Genomic DNA, 17,400 nt, shown 5'->3' with positions numbered 1-17,400 from the left:
TCCAAGTAGCTGGAATTACAGACATGCACTGCCACGCCTGGCTGATTTTTTGATTTATTGTAGAGATGAGGTCTTGCTGCCCAGGCGGGTCTCGAACCCACGGGCTCAGGCAATCCACTCACCTCAGCCTCCCAAAGGCGTGGGATTACAGGCTGAGCCACCGAGCCTGGCTGGCTCTACAGTCTTTTTGTGGTAAGTTTGTGACTCTGGTACATAAAAGGGATGAATTTTGTTATAGTTTGTTTGGTTCTTCTATTTGTCACATAATCAGCCATATTTTTTTATATCCAGAACACATTTAAATGGATACACTATTTGGGACAAATTTTTTAAGATGTTTGTTGTTACAGAATTTATTGAGGAAGCAAAATCGATATATTGAGCAAGAAGAACTTAAAGGGATGACTCCTGGCTCAAGTTGGCAGACTAAGCGTGTCTGTGCTGAGACCTTCTAAAATATAAGCATAGATGTCTCTTTAGGAAGTAATGCCATAATAATGAAGGAAATGGAAAAGAGTGTTTCCAGTTAATATGAGCAAATTCTTTAAATCATAAATCAAATATAGTTATTTAGTCGATAAAATAGAAGTGTCAGACAAAATTAGGCTAGCAGGGAGATGCAGAGGAGGTGAGAGCCTTTTCATTCAAGAGAAGGCCCAGAAGTTTAGGTGTATATGTACTTTTTTTTTTTTTAACTTTAAAGAATCAGAAACAAAAATAGAGAACAAATAAAAGTAGTAATGTTCACCTCAAACTTTGGGAAAAATTAAAGGGAAGGCAGTGAGAGACTTAAGCCCTTATGTTTCATATCAGGGAGTTATCTAAAAATGAAAACACAGTAAATTAAGTGCAAGTATTTGATCTAAAATTGCTAGAAGTAATCTCCAGGACTAAAAATCTCCTGTTGTATTTGTTTTTACTTTAATAAAAATGTAAAGGCTAAATTAAATTTACAAAATAGCATCAGACAATGATACAATTAAGAGGATGTAGAAGGGACAGTTATTCAGTATATAATGTAAAGAACAATTTGGATTGATCTTGGAAAGGATACCATTCGGTATTGAACCTAAGTGAGCAATAGATAATCATCATGGCTAGAACAGAAGAAGGGACCATTGCAGGAATGTTGAAGATAAGTTAGGCAGAATAATCATAGCAGATAGAAAGCTTTGCAAGTGTCAATCTATTTAGGTGAGTGACTTTTTGAAGCTAAACTTTCATATATATGGGAAGTACTTTAGACTTGGGGTCTGACATTTTCAAATGCCTGTTTCCTTAGTTGGAACCAACAAGTATGACAGTGAAGTACTGATCAAGGCACTTTTTGCTTTGCCTCCTATTCTGTGAAATGGAATTCCTAATAATGCCTGCTTGCCTCTAAATTTTAAGACTAATATGAAGATTGGTTAAATAAAATCTGCAGGGCACTTTTACTTGCCTGCAGAGAATCCTTGTAGGTATATAATATTATTACCATAAGTTATTCTAGGCATTTCATATTCAACATAAAAGCTTAAATTATATCAGACGTCACTCCCCCACAGGCTGTAATATGCTTTCCCAGCAACATGTTTGAGTGTACACACACACAGTTCCTTGGCCATTGAAAAATTGTGAGAAATTACAGTTGTAATTTCTTCTTTGTCACCATGTGCTCAAGGAAGAGACAAATTTTTAGCCTCTGGGAGATATCAGTATAGGAAGTCAGCAGAGTAGTGAGTTAGCTTCAAAGTTAGTGGAGATGATGCTAGCAGCTGATGGCTCACCTCTGTTAGGGAGCAGATAGGAAGGTCCTGTTCTCTAAGAACTGAACAGTGTCGAACTGTGTGCCATCTTTTCTTAAATTTAGTTATATGACAAGCACATATGCCTTCTAGGCACAAACCAGACAGGAGTATCTACCCTCACAGAGCTGATACTGTCTTACGGTTCAAGGTTTTGTAGATAGCAGATTCTTCACATGCTATTTCTGACTTCAAGGGGAATCACATTGACTTTCATTTGTTGACCATAAACTGCCTATTAAAAATTTCAATAGTTTGTGTATCCAAATTTCTGTGTGATTGAAGTTTGAAAATATAGACTCTATACTTCTTATCCAAAATGCTTGGGACAAGAAGTAATTCAAAATTTGAATGGTTTTAAATTTTGGAATATTGCATTCTGCTTACCAGTTGAGCATCTCAAATCCAAAAATGTGAAATCTGAAATTCTCCAATGAGCATGTGTTTTGAGCATCATGTTAATACTAAGAAAGTTTTGGATTTGGGAGAACTTGAATTTCCGGTTTTTTGGATTAAAGAAACTGAACCCTGTAATAAATATATGCTGACTAGTAAGTTTGTACTACCAGTCTTTCACCCTTTCCAAGAAAAGCCCTTCATGATTTTTTGAGCCAAATTAGATTCCCCCTCTCCCAAGTACCTAACAGTTCTTACTGTTAGTTTCGTACCTTACAGCACTTGATCATGTTCTTTTTATATTTTATTATAAACTCTACATTAAAGGTCTTATATGTAAAACATTTTTATCATTGTATTATGTGTAGGAGTTGTCTCTAGAAGACGTTAAGCGACTTGGGATCAGGAACGATGACAAGATTTAAACTCTGCAGGGCTCCCCACTTGCCTGCAGAGTAGTTCTTTTTAGAGCAACTAACATCTATTGAACACTGCCTCCATTCAAGACACATTATATGAGTAATTATTTGTCCTTGTAACAATTCTATAAGTTGTCTTATTTACTTTATAAGTAAATATTACACCATCAGGCGAGGAACCAGGCAGAGAAGGGTAAAGGACTGCCCATGATAGTGCACTTACAAAGTGGCAGAACTGGGATTCAAACCCAAGAGGACTAGCTTCAGTCTTTGTGTAACACACGGAGGTCTTGGTGATTCAGCTTCTCTCACCCTACCTCAGCTCTGGCCACCTCTCCTGTGGTGTCCTGTGCTGTCTTTTACAGAAGCTAATAACAACCAGAGCAGGGGCATTTCGTGAGTGCTTCCTGTGCCAGGCACTGTGCTAACACGTTACAGTGGTTATCTTATTTCATCCTCCCAAGAGCCCTGTGAGGTTGGTTTATTATTTTCCCCATTGTATAAATGGGAAGACCAGGTCAGAGAGGTAAATAGCTTCTCCACGGTCATAGAATGACGTTATAATACTAGCATTTAAACCCACATTATTTTTCATTAAATGATGAGAAAGGCAAGATAGGATATAGAGAAAAGTTGGTTATACCAATATTTGTTAAATAAAGGAATGATTATATCCATATGCTAAATACTGAGTTTTAAATTTAAAACAAATATAGATTTAGATAAAACTGAAAGTTTTCACCGTTATTATGATTTCTGTCACCAGTGAAATGTGGAAACGTATTTTCCTACCCACTGGTACATTTGAGTTTATTAGATATGTGCCTCTCTTAGGCTATTATACTTGACTATTTCCATTGAATTCCAACCTGCCTGGGCAATTCCTACCCTTGTCCTCATTAAAGCTTTTATTCCCTTCTCATAGTTTTATAGCTTTTAAGCATATCTTATGAGGAACTGTGCTTTATTTAAATTCTACATTGCAAAGGACATGGGCTCTCTGAGCTTTCTGTCTTCCTGGATGGGTTCCCCTTTATGTCACTATTTAACTGCTCATTTTGGTTGGAACATCCCCCAATGAGCCTGGCCTCTTCCATCTGTCAGCAGAGGGGCACAAAGATCAGAGAATCACGTCCTTTTACCCAACTTAATTGACAGTCATGGACCTTCCATGAGTTCACAGTCTGCATTGATGAACTTGCATGTGTTCCTTGGTCTCTCAGAGATGAAGGGAAGAGAAGTTTGGAAGGTAGACAGCAAGAGAGCTGGGACTGAAAGAGGAGGATGAAGAAGAGGAAGATAAAAGAGGCATCCTTCACCAGAAGGGGGATTATTATAATTATTGCAGTTGTTGTTGAGAGCACATTTATATACCCTGTTGTATTTTGTCCTCACAGTGTCCTGTGAAGAAGGCAAGCAGGCAGAATAGCACTGTCACCTTCTTTATCAAATGGGGAAACTGAGGAAGAAAGATGCTGTGAATTGTCTCAGTTGCTACTGCAGTTATTTATTTATTTATTTTTTGAGTTGGAGTCTCACTCAGTCGCCCAGACTGGAGTGCAGTGGCCGCTCCCGGACACCGCAGCCTCGACCTGCTGGGCTCCAGCGATCCTTCCGCCTCAGCCTTCCAAGTAGCTGGAATTACAGGCATGCACTACCATGCCTGGCTGATTTTTTGATTTATTGTAGAGATGAGGTCTCGCTGCCCAGGCGGGTCTCAAACCCGCGGGCTCAGGCAATTCACTCACCTCAGCCTCCCAAAGGCGCAGGATTACAGGCTGAGCCACCGAGCCCGGCTTGCAGTTATTTTTATAACTGGCCTGGACTCTGTTCCGGACTCTCATGCTAGTGTTCTGTCACATGAATTATAATGAAAGGAAAACTACTCGTGGAGGAAAATCAATACTCTGGTAGCCCTAACGCCCTGAGTAAAAACAGGTTCTTATTCTTCCTTTTAGTCAGATAACTTGTCACTTATTCTCGTTTGAGGAGCACTCAATTCCGTGCACAATGCTGTTTGGTTGTGCTCCCCAGGGTAGCCCGGGACTCTTCCCAAATATAGTACAGTACTGGTTATAGGTGGCCAAGTGCAGTGCTTTCATACTTGTGTTCTCCTTTAACTCTCACATGGAAACCTCTACCCTCATAAAAGACATCCCTGCCTCTGCCCAAGCCTCCCTCATTCTGTGAGGGCTTTAACCTACCTTGGAAACACAGGCATTATGTTTGTGAGCGCTCTTCTTCATCTCTGGCATCTTTCCAGACAATTACTCAGGCCTGGCAGTTACCACTCTGATTCAGTTGCGGTCCCACATCTCAGCTGGCTTATTCTTAACCTTCTAATTGACCTTCTGGCTTATTGACCTTCTGGCTTATTTGACCTTCTGGCTTAACCTTCTGGCTTATTTCTTAACCTTCTAATTGACCTGCCTTTAGTAACTCCCCAGGCACAATCACCCTGGCCACCACTGACAGAATTCTCTAACTACACACTCTTATTTCACTAACAACCTTGGCTGGCCACCCATTGCCTCCTGTCTTATACTCAAACTTCTTCATGTAGAATTCAAATTTTTCTCAGTCTGATTCATCTCCATCACATTCTCATGCATATTATTTTTCAATCACACTGGGAAAGTCACTGTTTCTCAAATGTACAGGGTAGTTACCTCTATACTGTTACCCTGTCATTTCCACGCTTTTTTTTTGAGAGAACTTCCCGTTTTCCTTCAAAGTATTTCTCAAATGTTACCTTCCTTCTTTCCAACTGTTCCCACACAGAATGAAGGCTGCTTCTCAGTAGACCTCATGGTATTCCACCATTATGCACTTACATTCTTATACATGTAGAAATTCCCTGCACGTGGGTTGCAAGCAACTTAAGGGTTGAGCACGTTCCTTTAGTTATCATTTTATTCCCTAGCACAGACAAGATGCAAGTAGAATGTAAACTTCCTGAAAGTCTTTGTGGAAAGACAAAGTCTTCCAGTTTCTGTGCCTGGCTTGTAGTAGGTGCCTTCTGAATATTTGTTGAATAAGTAAGTAATCAAAAAATGTTTGAATTAGCAAGGCTAGAAATGTGTGGCTCAGATACAACCAGTGCATGCACCTGTTTGTTGAGCGCGTGTTCATCACAGTGCCAGCAGTGTGTGGCTGTGGTTTGGCGCCTTGCAAAGTAGTAATGGGCCCTTGATAATACCTCACTTTCCAAACACAGTAAGTGTAGCTGGTCTTGTTTCATATCAGGAGGCTGGATCACTTTTCTATGTCTGCAGTTTTTACCATCTGAATTGCTCCTGTGGAAAAAAATACCACTGCATCATAATTCTTAATTATACTAATCATTCCCCTTTAGCTAAATCAAAGGGAGGATTGAATTTAAGAGTAGTTGAATATGTGGTTAACAAAAATCCTTTTAGCTATTTTCTTTTTTGGGCATATAGCAACACCTAGTGGCTTTATAAATTATTTCAGAGACTGTTTCTGGAAACAACTTCTTAGGTATTTTCTCTTTATTTAACAATTGCTTATTTAGTTTCTTGTCTTAACTCTTAATTAATGAACAAATATATTTGTTTATATTCTGTTATACTTAGAAAGTAAACTAACTCTAGCATAGGAATGGAAGTTAAGGAATTGATATTTACCCATAAAAAGTATGCCTAATAGGCTGGGACCAGTGGTCAGCCTGTAATCTCAGCTACTTGAAGGCTGAGGTGGGAGAATCACTTGAGCCCAGGAGTTCATGACCAGCTTAAGCAATGTAAGGAGACCACATCTCAAAAAAAAAAAAGTGTGTCCCACCAAATAAAAGTAATGTAAAGTATCCTAAATGCAAATAGGAAGGCTATATAGCACAGCACACTATTTTAAACACTTTGCAAGGCCTTCTGACTAACATTAGTCAAATAAGAACCTTTTGTGGAAATTTCCTCTTCCTTTCATATGGATGGAATTCCATATTTCTTTATCAGATGTGTATGTATTTCAGTGTATGCACAAATATACACTTTTTATTGGATGCCTTTTTTTATCAAGCACTCAAGAATGAATTCTACATGTATGCACTTGCCATGTCATTGAACCATTTTTACATTTTGAGATTTTAGATAAAAATATGTTTAACATACTACATGAATTTCTGCCTTCTTAATAAAGAATATATTTTATGCTGGGCATGATGGCTCATACCTGTAATGCCAGCACTTTGGGAGATCAAGGTAGGAAGACACTTGAGAACCAGGAGTTTGAGACTAGCCGGGGCAGCATAGCGAGACAAAAAAAACATTAAACCTACAAAAACTAATCCTTTAAAAAATGGCCAGGCATGGTGATGTGCACTTGTAGTCCCAGCTACTCAGGAGGCTGAGGTGGAACGATTACCTAAGTCCAGGAAGTTGAGGTTGTGGGGAGCCTTGATCATGCCACTGCACTCCAGCCTGTGCGACAGAGTGAGACTCTGACTCAAAAAAAAAGGGAATATATTTTATAATTATCCTTATCTTAATAACTTAGAAGTATAGTTGGAAATATTCTTTATTGCATCGAGCTGGTACTTTCAGAAGAAATCTTGGGGCCATTTGCCCTGTTTCATTTGTTTTAAACTGTAATGCTTTATGAAATGTATTTGTCCTGTTTTTCTGTCTTCTCCCTCTGTCTTAGCCTGCTGCTGGCATTGTTTCTTTCTTTCCCAACCATCTTCCTTTTTCTTGTCCCCACTCTTAGCCCCTTCTGATTTGCTGCTTCTATTCTTCTGTGGACTAGAGAGTCAGGTAACCGAGTCAGGTAACTACATAGCTTAGTAATAACCAATTCTTATGGCTCCTAATTTTGTGACGTTTTCCATTATACCACACTGAAGACACATGTGAAATCCACAGTGCTTTAAAGTCAGAGAATTTAGATTTTGAGAGAAAACATAGTCTACTAGAGTAAAACACATAACCTTAGTTAATTCTATTATTGCTATTCTAGTCATTGGACAGCCTTTGTGGTCTTTCCTGGCCAGGTCACTAAGATTCTTCCTATTCACACACATGAAGAGAGTCAAATTAGTCAACAGATACTCATTGTGCCTCTACTTCGAGATGCATGGTGAGCACAAACAAACACATGCATAGACTTCTCTGATTGTGTAGAACAATTGACATAACATGTGTAGGATTATAGATACCTTGATAATTACTTACTCAAATAGAATGTTTTATTCAAGACCATCTATCCTAAAGATTTACAAAGAGTATCAACTTTAAAATTTCATGACTTAATATTTTGCTATGGCCAGATAATCTATATATGACACGTAAAAGAAAGTTGAATTTTCTTCTTACTTAGTTAATGTGAACTCTAAGCCATAGGGTAACTTACATCCTCATAAACTGTAGTTATTTCTCATGCATCATGAGACCTGAAATAAGAATACCATATAGGCTTTATACAGTATGGCTAACCTATATGATAATGTATTTCATTCCAAATATCTCTTACAGATTTATGTCATGTACACACCTATTAAAGTTTTATGAAAACATTTTATAATTTTCATTTAGTTTTAAGCTTGATTTTAAGTCATATTGATTATTTACCAAATTATCTAGGAGCAAAACACGTAAGATTTCTTGATAAACCAGGGACGTGTTAGTTTTTAAAATTATTTCAAAATTATAAAGATAGATTTTGTTCATGAGTTTTTTTCTAATAAAGGAATTCCCAATCCTTTGTGGCTACTAATTTCAGGATTTGTTGGCCTTCTTTCTCATGCATTTTGTTTCTCCTTGGTGTAGGACATTTGGCACAGCATGTCAAATAGTCAAGAGACAATAAGGGAGTTAGGCTTTGCAGCCAAACCACAGGAGGCAAATTAATTAAAGCTTCTGCACCTTCTCTGTGGTGCTTATCACTGGGAGTAGGTGGCCATTACTCTTTAAAATCCAAAGGTGACAATTAAAATTTCAAATGCTTGCTCCTGCCCAGTGGCCTGTGACACTGTTAAAGAAACACATCCCCAATGTCTAATAAGAGGGTTGATGAGAAACTGTTTTTAGGAGCATAGCCTGGGTTGACTGGCAGCTGTTTCCATAGGATTTACCCATCTAATATAATCACATACTGTGATTAAAATTATACTGGAAAAGACTTAATGATGCAGAAAAATTAATGTGGTATTAAGTTTTTTTAAAAAGAGCATTCTATAACTGTAGAAGAATATCCTTTTTTAAAAAAGAGTATTTAAATACACAACTGTATTTAAGACTATATACAGAGTATTAATAACGCTTATCTTTGAATGGTAACATTTTATATGATTTTTTTTCTGTATTTGGTTTTCTTTTCAGATTTTTTAATAATGAACTTGACTATTTTGTAGTCAGAAAACAAGTTAATAAACAGTATTTGTTGTAACTTCTGTTTTTCCTTTAAAGTGAAAGATAACTTTTTCCTTTGACTCCTTAATTTCATCATTCAGGAAAGTGGAGGGAAGAAACACTGATGTGAGAATTAGAAGACTTGTGGTCAACTTTCATTAGTTCATTCAACCAAAACTTGTTGAATTCTGTCCAGACAGTGTTGAGGATAACACACTAAACAAAGCCCCTGGGAGAAGATGTATAATAAATAAATATTTATGTCTTTTGGTGATAAGTGTTAAATACAGCTAATGAGATTATTGAGTGCTGGGGAGGGGATGTGTCATTTACCTCCCAGGGCCTAAGTTTCTTCATCTGTAAAGAGGGAGTCAGATCAGAGAAATAATGAAATCCTTCTTTCCTAACATTCTGAGTCTCCTGTGACTTTTGAATTACAGTTGACCACTGAAGTGATTATACCTCCCTGATGCAGAAATGGGTCAATTCTAGCATCGAGATAAAAGAAGAAGTGTATAACCTGAGAAGAGTACTTGATTCATTGCATTTTTTATAGCTATGTTTTCATAACTATTGTCAATAATGAAGAAAGCAAATGAAGACATAGTGTAGAGCATTACATGTTTACCCAGCGTAATAGTGTAAAAGAAAATAATGTGACCGGCGCGGTGGCTCAAGCCTATAATCCTAGCACTTTGGGAGGCCAAGGTGAGGGGTTTGCCTGAACCCACGGGTTCAAGAACAACCTGGGCACTTTGACGAGACCTCATTTCTATAATAAATCAAAAAATTAGCCAGGCATGGTAATGCGCACCTGTAGTTCTAGCTTCTTGGAAGGCTGAGGCGGAAGGATCGCCTGAGCCCAGCAGGTCAACCCTGGGGTGGCCGTGAGTGTGCCACTATCTTCCAACCTGGGCAACAGTGTGGGTCTCCAACTCAAAAAAAAAGAAAAGACAAGACTGTATAACAAAAGATATTTGTCTTAGGTAAATACTACCTTTCTAAGGTTGGGGCTAGTGTATAGAAACATGAAAACCCTGGAAACCAAGAATTTGACTCTAGTTTTGTTTTCCTAGAAGGCTTATAGTACCAGATCTCATATATGTTTTCATATAGTTAAGTGATGAGAAATACTGAGGAAATGCAGAACAGGAAAGAAGTAGATAGTCTTTGGATTTGATGGCAGAAAGAAGATTAAATGGGCGACTTTGCGGGAATTTCTCTCAGATGAATGTTGACCTTTCTAAACTGCCTTATACTGTCCCTTTCCTCCTATTTATGGCATTATTTAGCATTTGAATGGTCACTTGTATAAAATTCGCACAATTCTTTTTTGTAACAATATTGCCTCAAACTGGGAGAGATAAAACTGTTTTTTCTCAAGATAGGAACATTATAGGTGGCATTTGTCTTCTGTTATCTTCCAGAAACTTCCTGTGATGCCTCATGCCATCTTTTTTTGTTTCAGATATCCTCTGGCACATGCAGGCCTGATGTTTCAGAATCCCCTGAATTGCGTCAAAAGTCACCATTGTTTCAGTTTGCCGAGGTAATATACCACAATTTATACTAAATTAATGAGGAAATTATAACATGAGCTTAAGTTTGGGCTGATGACAGTAACTAAAAACAATGAAAAACTCACCTCTAGCTGGGCGTGGCCTATAATCCCAGCACTTTGGGAGGCAGAAGTGGGAGGATTGCCTAAGCCCACAGATTCAAGACCAGCCTGGGCAATATGGTGAGACCTCATTTCGACAATTAAAAAAAAAAAAATTAGCTGGGCATGGTGGGGCACACTTGTAGTTCTAGCTACTTGGAATTCTGAAGCGGAAGGATCACCAGAGCCCAGCAGGTCAAGGCTGCAGTGGTTCTGAGCATGCCACGCATTTCAGTCTGGGCAATAGAGTGAAACTCTGACTCAAAACAAAACAAAACAACTTCAACTTAGATAGCCATAAATGGGAAAATAGAATCAAATTTTGGAAAAGATATTTTGGAATACCAAAGTTCTTAATTAATGAGTAACTACATGTATGTGTTTATAGAAGCTTATTGTTAAGTCATACAAAATATTATTATACCTATGCCCCATTACTAATATGTATTCATGGATAGTAATGTTAAGAATATAATTGAATTACTGTTAGAACTTAGTCATTTATTACATACTGCTTTATTTTAACTCATGGTTATTGGTTATACAACTCATCTATGTAGTCTTTTTTAAAGTATACTTCCTTCTTGAAACTTTAGCAGTTTTCAGAGTTTTATCTTTTGTCAGATCTGTTCAGCTCATTATGTCTCTTGACACTGATACCAAGTCTAAAGGTTAAGACTAATTCTCATGGTGTCTTCATTTATTCTAGAACTCACTAGAACCCTCACTGGTTCCCCCCCCAAAACTTTGAGCTACCTTGTCTTCTCTTGATAATTTGATTGTCTTCACTAGATCTTCCCTACCACTGTCTTCCTCTCTGGCATTTCCCATTGTGTTACAGTTTTGTATATGAGGAGCATATTCCTCAGATTCTTTTTTTATCCATCTAGTATCCTTCCTGGTGGTTCTGAATATTTCATTGGCAAAACTATTCTTCACACAGACAGCTTTAGTAATTCCTTTAAGACTTGTTTATAATATGCCTAAATGCCTTGCTGATATCACCAGAATGTTATAAAATATATTTGCTCAAATGATACTTCTTATCTGTCAGTGTTCTTTCTGCCTCTATGTGAGATCTGCCATGAATTCCAATTGTTTTGTGTATTGTTTCCTCCAGAATTCAATGTAGTATTCAGTCTGCATTCCCTCTTTGACAGCAGTTATAGACATGTTAAATAAGATTGGTCCCAACATTGAAAGCAAAGATGCTTAATGAACGATCCTTGAGCCCCAAAAGATCTAATTAAATCTCTAAAGTTTCATCTGAAATTTTGGGGGTGTTAGCATACATACATTTTTGTGACTTCTTAAGCATACTTAAGATTTCAAAGAGATCCCTTATCTATTTATTTCTTTTATACAAAAGGTCCCTAATCTAATATTTCTGCAGGAGCTCCTATTTCTGTCATTAATTGAAAATGTCCTTTATCTAATATTAATTTATTTTAAAAATCCATTTGTTTAGAACTTGTGAAATGGTTTCCAAAAAACTGGGTGGATTGTAACATTAGTTCTATTTTGTTCACTACCTGACTTAATTCTTGAAGAAATATATTGTAGGTTAAGCATCTCCCCTTACATAAATTGTTTATTTCCTCTAACTTTTATAGAGGGTTTTCAGGAATGGAAAGTAATGTCTCATGTCTGATTTTCTGTGATTTATCTTTGCACTGTGTCACACTTGTACATGGTAGTCACTTGAAATGACAATGTTCATGGTTTGACCAAGAAAAGTTCTATGCTTTAATCCTTGAATGTCTTCAAAACACTGGGTTAAATCTTATCCATTCATGATAGATTATTTATATCTGGTTTGTTAAATTGGATCTGGTTGATTATTTTTCTTCTTACTGACATTTATTCTAAAAATGCTTATCTGACTCAAAAGATCCAATTAGATGAAAATTTTCCTAATGGTTTCAGCAGTGAATAAAATCAATAAGTCAATCAGTTTCTCTATAAATTCATTCTCATTCCTAAATATCACCTTGATCCTGTATCGCTACATGACCTTATTGTTTTTCTTATCTGTTTGATTCAATTAAAATGAAAAAGCAATTTTTGTGATTGAAGAATTTTGACTAAGGTGCATTAATTGCTTAATAAGTGTGCTTTGATGGAGCTGGTAAACACAGTTACTTGAAGAAAAAGATTTTTGTGGGACTGGGAATGAACTGAAGTTATAACACCAAGGCTTTCTGCACTTGTGACTCTTATCCTGTTTTGTAGCTGGATAAAAGCTTTGTTTACTTTAGAGTCAAATTGATAACTGAATTTCCTCCCTAAACGTCCTTGTAAAGTATTTTCACGTGGTCCTCTGAGCAAAGTTTGAATGAGGCTGCCATATTTCTAGGTGGAAACAAAAGGTCTACAATTGCATCAAGTGTGGTATGGTAGAATCTTATGTCCACTATCAGACACTGAAGTGTACGTTTGTGTTGGGTGGGAGGATGCAGGTGCTAAAGAGAAGGAAGTGTGTTTTGTTTTGTTTTTTTGAGTTGGAGTCTCACTCTGTCGCCCAGACTGGACTGCAGTGGCCGCTCCCGGCCACCGCAGGCTTGACCTGCTGGGGCTCCGGCGATCCTTCCGCCTCAGCCTTCCAAGTAGCTGGAACTACAGGCGTGCGCTACCACACCCGGCTAATTTTTTTGATTTACTGTAAAGATGAGGTCTCACCAGGTTGCCCAGGCGGGTCTCTATTTAGTGAACAATTTATTGAGTTCTGATGCCATGCCAGGTAATGTATTTTATGGCTTATTTTTTTCCCACCATAATCCTATAAAATGGGGATTATCATCATCGTCATCATCATCAATTTACGGTTGGGAAGAGTAAGTCTCAGAAAGTTTACCTGAGCTGCCCAAGGTCATGTTGCCAATAAGTAGCAGAGCTAAGATTCAGTCCCAGCCCTGACTCATTTCCATATGCTTCTCTCACACTATTTCATAGCTCTAAGTAGAGAACAGCTTTGGGGGAGTAATAGGTTAGGGAGAGTGTGACTGGTTTTACTTGCAGCCTCCAGGCTTTTAATACATTTTTTTTATTTTAATACATTTTTTTAATGTATTAAAATAAGGAAATTCATTTCAACAGGTCTCCTTAACTACTGTTTGATACATACCTGATACCATTACAAGGGACATGGCAAATGAGCCAAACTCAGTCTTTTTGTTCTTCCCAGTCATCTGTTTTTAGAAACATGGCTTTTGTCTTCCTTTATCATTTATACTGTTTTTCTAAAAGGGACTGAGGGTGATGACTCATTTTTTAATCTTTATCAGTGTCTACAGTGGAAATATATGGCAGAATCTAATGGTCTGATATGGGAAAATGTCCTTGTGCATTAAAAATTGTTTGCTTCCTTACAGATATCTTCAAGTACATCCCACCCTGATACTCCTACAAAACAATGTCAAGCATCGGCCCTGTTTCAGTTTGCAGAGGTATAGCCTTCTTTTAAAATGCTTATTGGGCTCAGAAAACTTGTTGCATGCAGAAATACTGAAATGGAGTGTAATAATGTACTGTGAACTTTAAACATTATTAGACATTATGTTATATTGTAACATAATATACACACCAGACTATTTATTGCTTTTTTTGGTGCCTTTGGTGTAATCATAGTCAAATCAGCTTCAGATTGTATTCTCATCTTATAAGCATTCATTCAAGATTTCAGTCAGAATAGGCAATTACCAGTAACTTATTTTCATTTTATCTTGTTTTTAATGTATTTTAAAAGTTTGGAAAAACTGCTGTCAACACAAAGACCAGAGGATTCCAATTTATTAAAATTTTCCAATAGTGAAATTGGATGCTGTAATTTATGAATAACTCTCTCACAGCAAATGCAGTGGTGAATACGACCTGTTAAATCAGGTTAAATTAGTTTCCGATGTGATGTAGCTTCAGCCAATATTTTTATTAGTGTTTAATCCCAGGCTTAGATCAGGTCACCTCTTGCAGGATTTCAGATTTCTTTGGCTTGTCAGCCAGAGATACAGCACCATCGAGTACTTTCTTGGTTAGTATGCTGAGGAGGCAAATCTGATATTCTTGACTGTGTCACAAAAGCCTTGGCTTCACCATATGCTCATTTCTAGTGAGCGCTATATGAAAAATAATAAAATGTATATAGTTTCTGAAAATAAGATGCTGTCTGCTTTAGGTCTTTCCTCTTTTCCCTCTTTATTAATTCCAACAAAAATTGCATATCATAAACTAAGCAGTTTTTTATAGGGTTGAGAGAAAATGACAAGACGGACTGTGCTATTTAATATTGATGTATTGAATCACTTTGATTCATTTGAATAAAGAGTGCTGCATAGATGAAATGGAAAGTGATATCCTTTTGGCAGGAGAAAACCTAGCATCTTACTTTGAAAATGGTAAAAAATTACTTTCAGTTCTTATGTTAAAAAAAATGCTGCTTCCTTTTGGGACACCTTGTGTCAACCACCACGACTTTACACCATTACTTGGGTTGCTTACTTGTTAGGTTTCTCTGCCATAGTATTTGCTTTAGCTGCTGAGGGTCAGTGTATAAAACTGATAACAAAAATATATATTGATATTTTGTAAAGGATAATTTGCTTAATGAATCTAAGCAAATGAAGATTTTATTGTAATTTTTCATTATGGTAAGCAAACAAGCTGTCATTTTCACTGTCTAGGGTAATACTTCCTTTACTAATACTTCCTTTAGAAATACTTCCTTGCTTTCCTCCAGTTGTTGATACCTACTTACTTGATGCTAATTATTCTCTCCAAAGTTAAAAGAAGAATTTTTACATGGTGACTAAATTTGTTTTTAATGGTGATATGTGAGCCAGTCTCATCCAACTTTTCAGAGCCATTGTTTTTTTTTTGTTTTTTGTTTTTGGAAAGCAGGATTTATTAAGAGGACAGAAAAGCTCCCAGAGCAGGAGGGGGGACCCCAGGGGCTTGCCCCAGAAACATTTGTCAAAAATAATTTATTTGCCATAGATTCAGTTTGATTAAATTCTATACTTTGTGGCATGAATATTAGAAAGGTAGTGGCTCAGGTCTGACACACCTCATATTTACATATGTATCAACTACCAAGGGTGTTCAGCTTAATTTAAAATGCCAGTATGGAATATCTTGGCTGGAGCATTTCTAACAGTTGTCATCACTCAGAGCATGATTTAATGTTATTTAAGCGATGCCAGCATCAGGCTCATTAGGAACTCCTGAAGCCCCAGGGCAGCTCTGAGGGACCAGTTTGATAGTGTAACAGCCATGATCCTGCGATTCTAGACGAGGAGATCCTGTGCCTCTCATAAACTAATTTGTCCTTGTTGCTCACAACACGAACTCCTCACAGCATGAGAGGATTTAGTCTTTGCCTCATAATTGTACTTTTTTTCTATGTAAGAAAAGAATTTACTTAGGAGAGAGTCTATGTCTGTGTCACCCCACTGCTCGACAGCACTTGTCTCCTGAAGGCTCTTTTTTTTTTTTAACCATGAAGTATATGTAGGATTTCAGAAAGCTTTTAAAAAAAATGTTAATTTGAAAACTTATTAGGAGTTGTTTTAAGGTATGAAAATATAGTAAGGCACATATGATGGAAAACCAATATAAAATGAATAATGTAAAAAATATGTAATTTCTGTTTTGCTCTAGAATCAAATGCAGTCCCCCCAGTTAAGTATAGCCCTAATCTTCAAGCAAATTGAACAAATTATTGCATACTTTTTAAAAATTGTAAATGTTATATGTGTGTATACAAGAGAAGTGCATGGTTCTCTAAGGATATATAACCTTTCGTATCACTTTCCTCCTCTGACCAAAGAGAACTCTGTGATTCAATCTCTAACATCTTTTGATCTGACCATGTTGTCAGACTAATACTGAACTGGCTTAAGGTTAAACAAAAGCTAACTAGGTGAACTCATAAAATTATCTACTGAAGCCGGGCTCGGTGGCTCAGCCTGTAATCCCATGCCTTGGGAGGCTGAAGTGAGTGGATTTCCTGAGCCCGCGGGTTCGAGACCCGTCTGGGCAACTTGTTGAGACCTCATCTCTACAATAAATCAAAAAAAGAGCCCGGTGTGGTAGCGCGCACCTGTAGTTCCAGCTACTCGGAAGGCTGAGGCGGAAGGATTGCCGGAGCCCAGCAGGTCGAGGCTGTGGTGGCTGGGAGCTGCCACTGCACTCTAGTCTGGGTGACAGAGTGAGATTCCAACTCAAAAAAAAAAAAAAAAATTATCTACTGAAATTTACTATGAGCATATATATTGCAGTAGAAGTAGAATAGGCTGTAATTACTAACTGTAATGATATCTGTAAAGCTCTTATTATTTCATAAAACATCATCACCTTTGAGAAAATTCAGAGATTCTTAAAATTCTTGTCCTAATTAGTCTATACAAAGATTCTCAAACTTTAAAATACATCAGAGTCACCTGGAAGGCTTGTTCAAACATGGATTGCTGGGTGCCACCCCCAGAGTTTCTGATTTATTAAGTCGGGAAGTTGACCTGATAATTTGCATTTTCAACAAGTTTCCTATTAGAGAACCATTGTTTGTTACTACTGTTCTATAGTTGTGGATTTGTTTTACCCCCCAAAATTGTTAAATCATTATTATTAAGGCACTTCTTAATATTCTTGGGACCTCATGGGGGAAGGACAGAGAGAAGTGATAGGTATCTCATAGAAATTATCCAGTGTACCTTTTTTTTTCTTTTTTTTTTTCTATCTTGGAGAATATTCCATGTACTGATCTGTATACCTCTTTTTTT

General features: G+C 37.2%; 1 protein-coding gene across 3 annotated transcripts in view; it reads left to right on the top strand.

Moving 5' to 3' along the window:
• Positions 1-17,400, top strand: part of BBX (BBX, HMG-box containing) — a 275,885-nt gene that overhangs the window by 201,852 nt on the left and 56,633 nt on the right. For all 3 annotated transcript variants that reach the window (XM_021710057.1, XM_021710056.1, XM_021710055.1), the window contains 2 exons: positions 10,436-10,516; positions 13,999-14,073. In XM_021710057.1, coding sequence (XP_021565732.1) covers positions 10,436-10,516; positions 13,999-14,073 — 156 coding nt within the window. The remainder of the gene's footprint in view (positions 1-10,435; positions 10,517-13,998; positions 14,074-17,400) is intronic.

Source organism: Carlito syrichta, unplaced genomic scaffold (genome assembly GCF_000164805.1).
Source record: "Carlito syrichta isolate Samal-C Ts95f unplaced genomic scaffold, Tarsius_syrichta-2.0.1 Scaffold287976, whole genome shotgun sequence".
NCBI lineage: Eukaryota > Metazoa > Chordata > Mammalia > Primates > Tarsiidae > Carlito > Carlito syrichta.
This window is presented reverse-complemented; position numbering and strand designations above follow the sequence as displayed.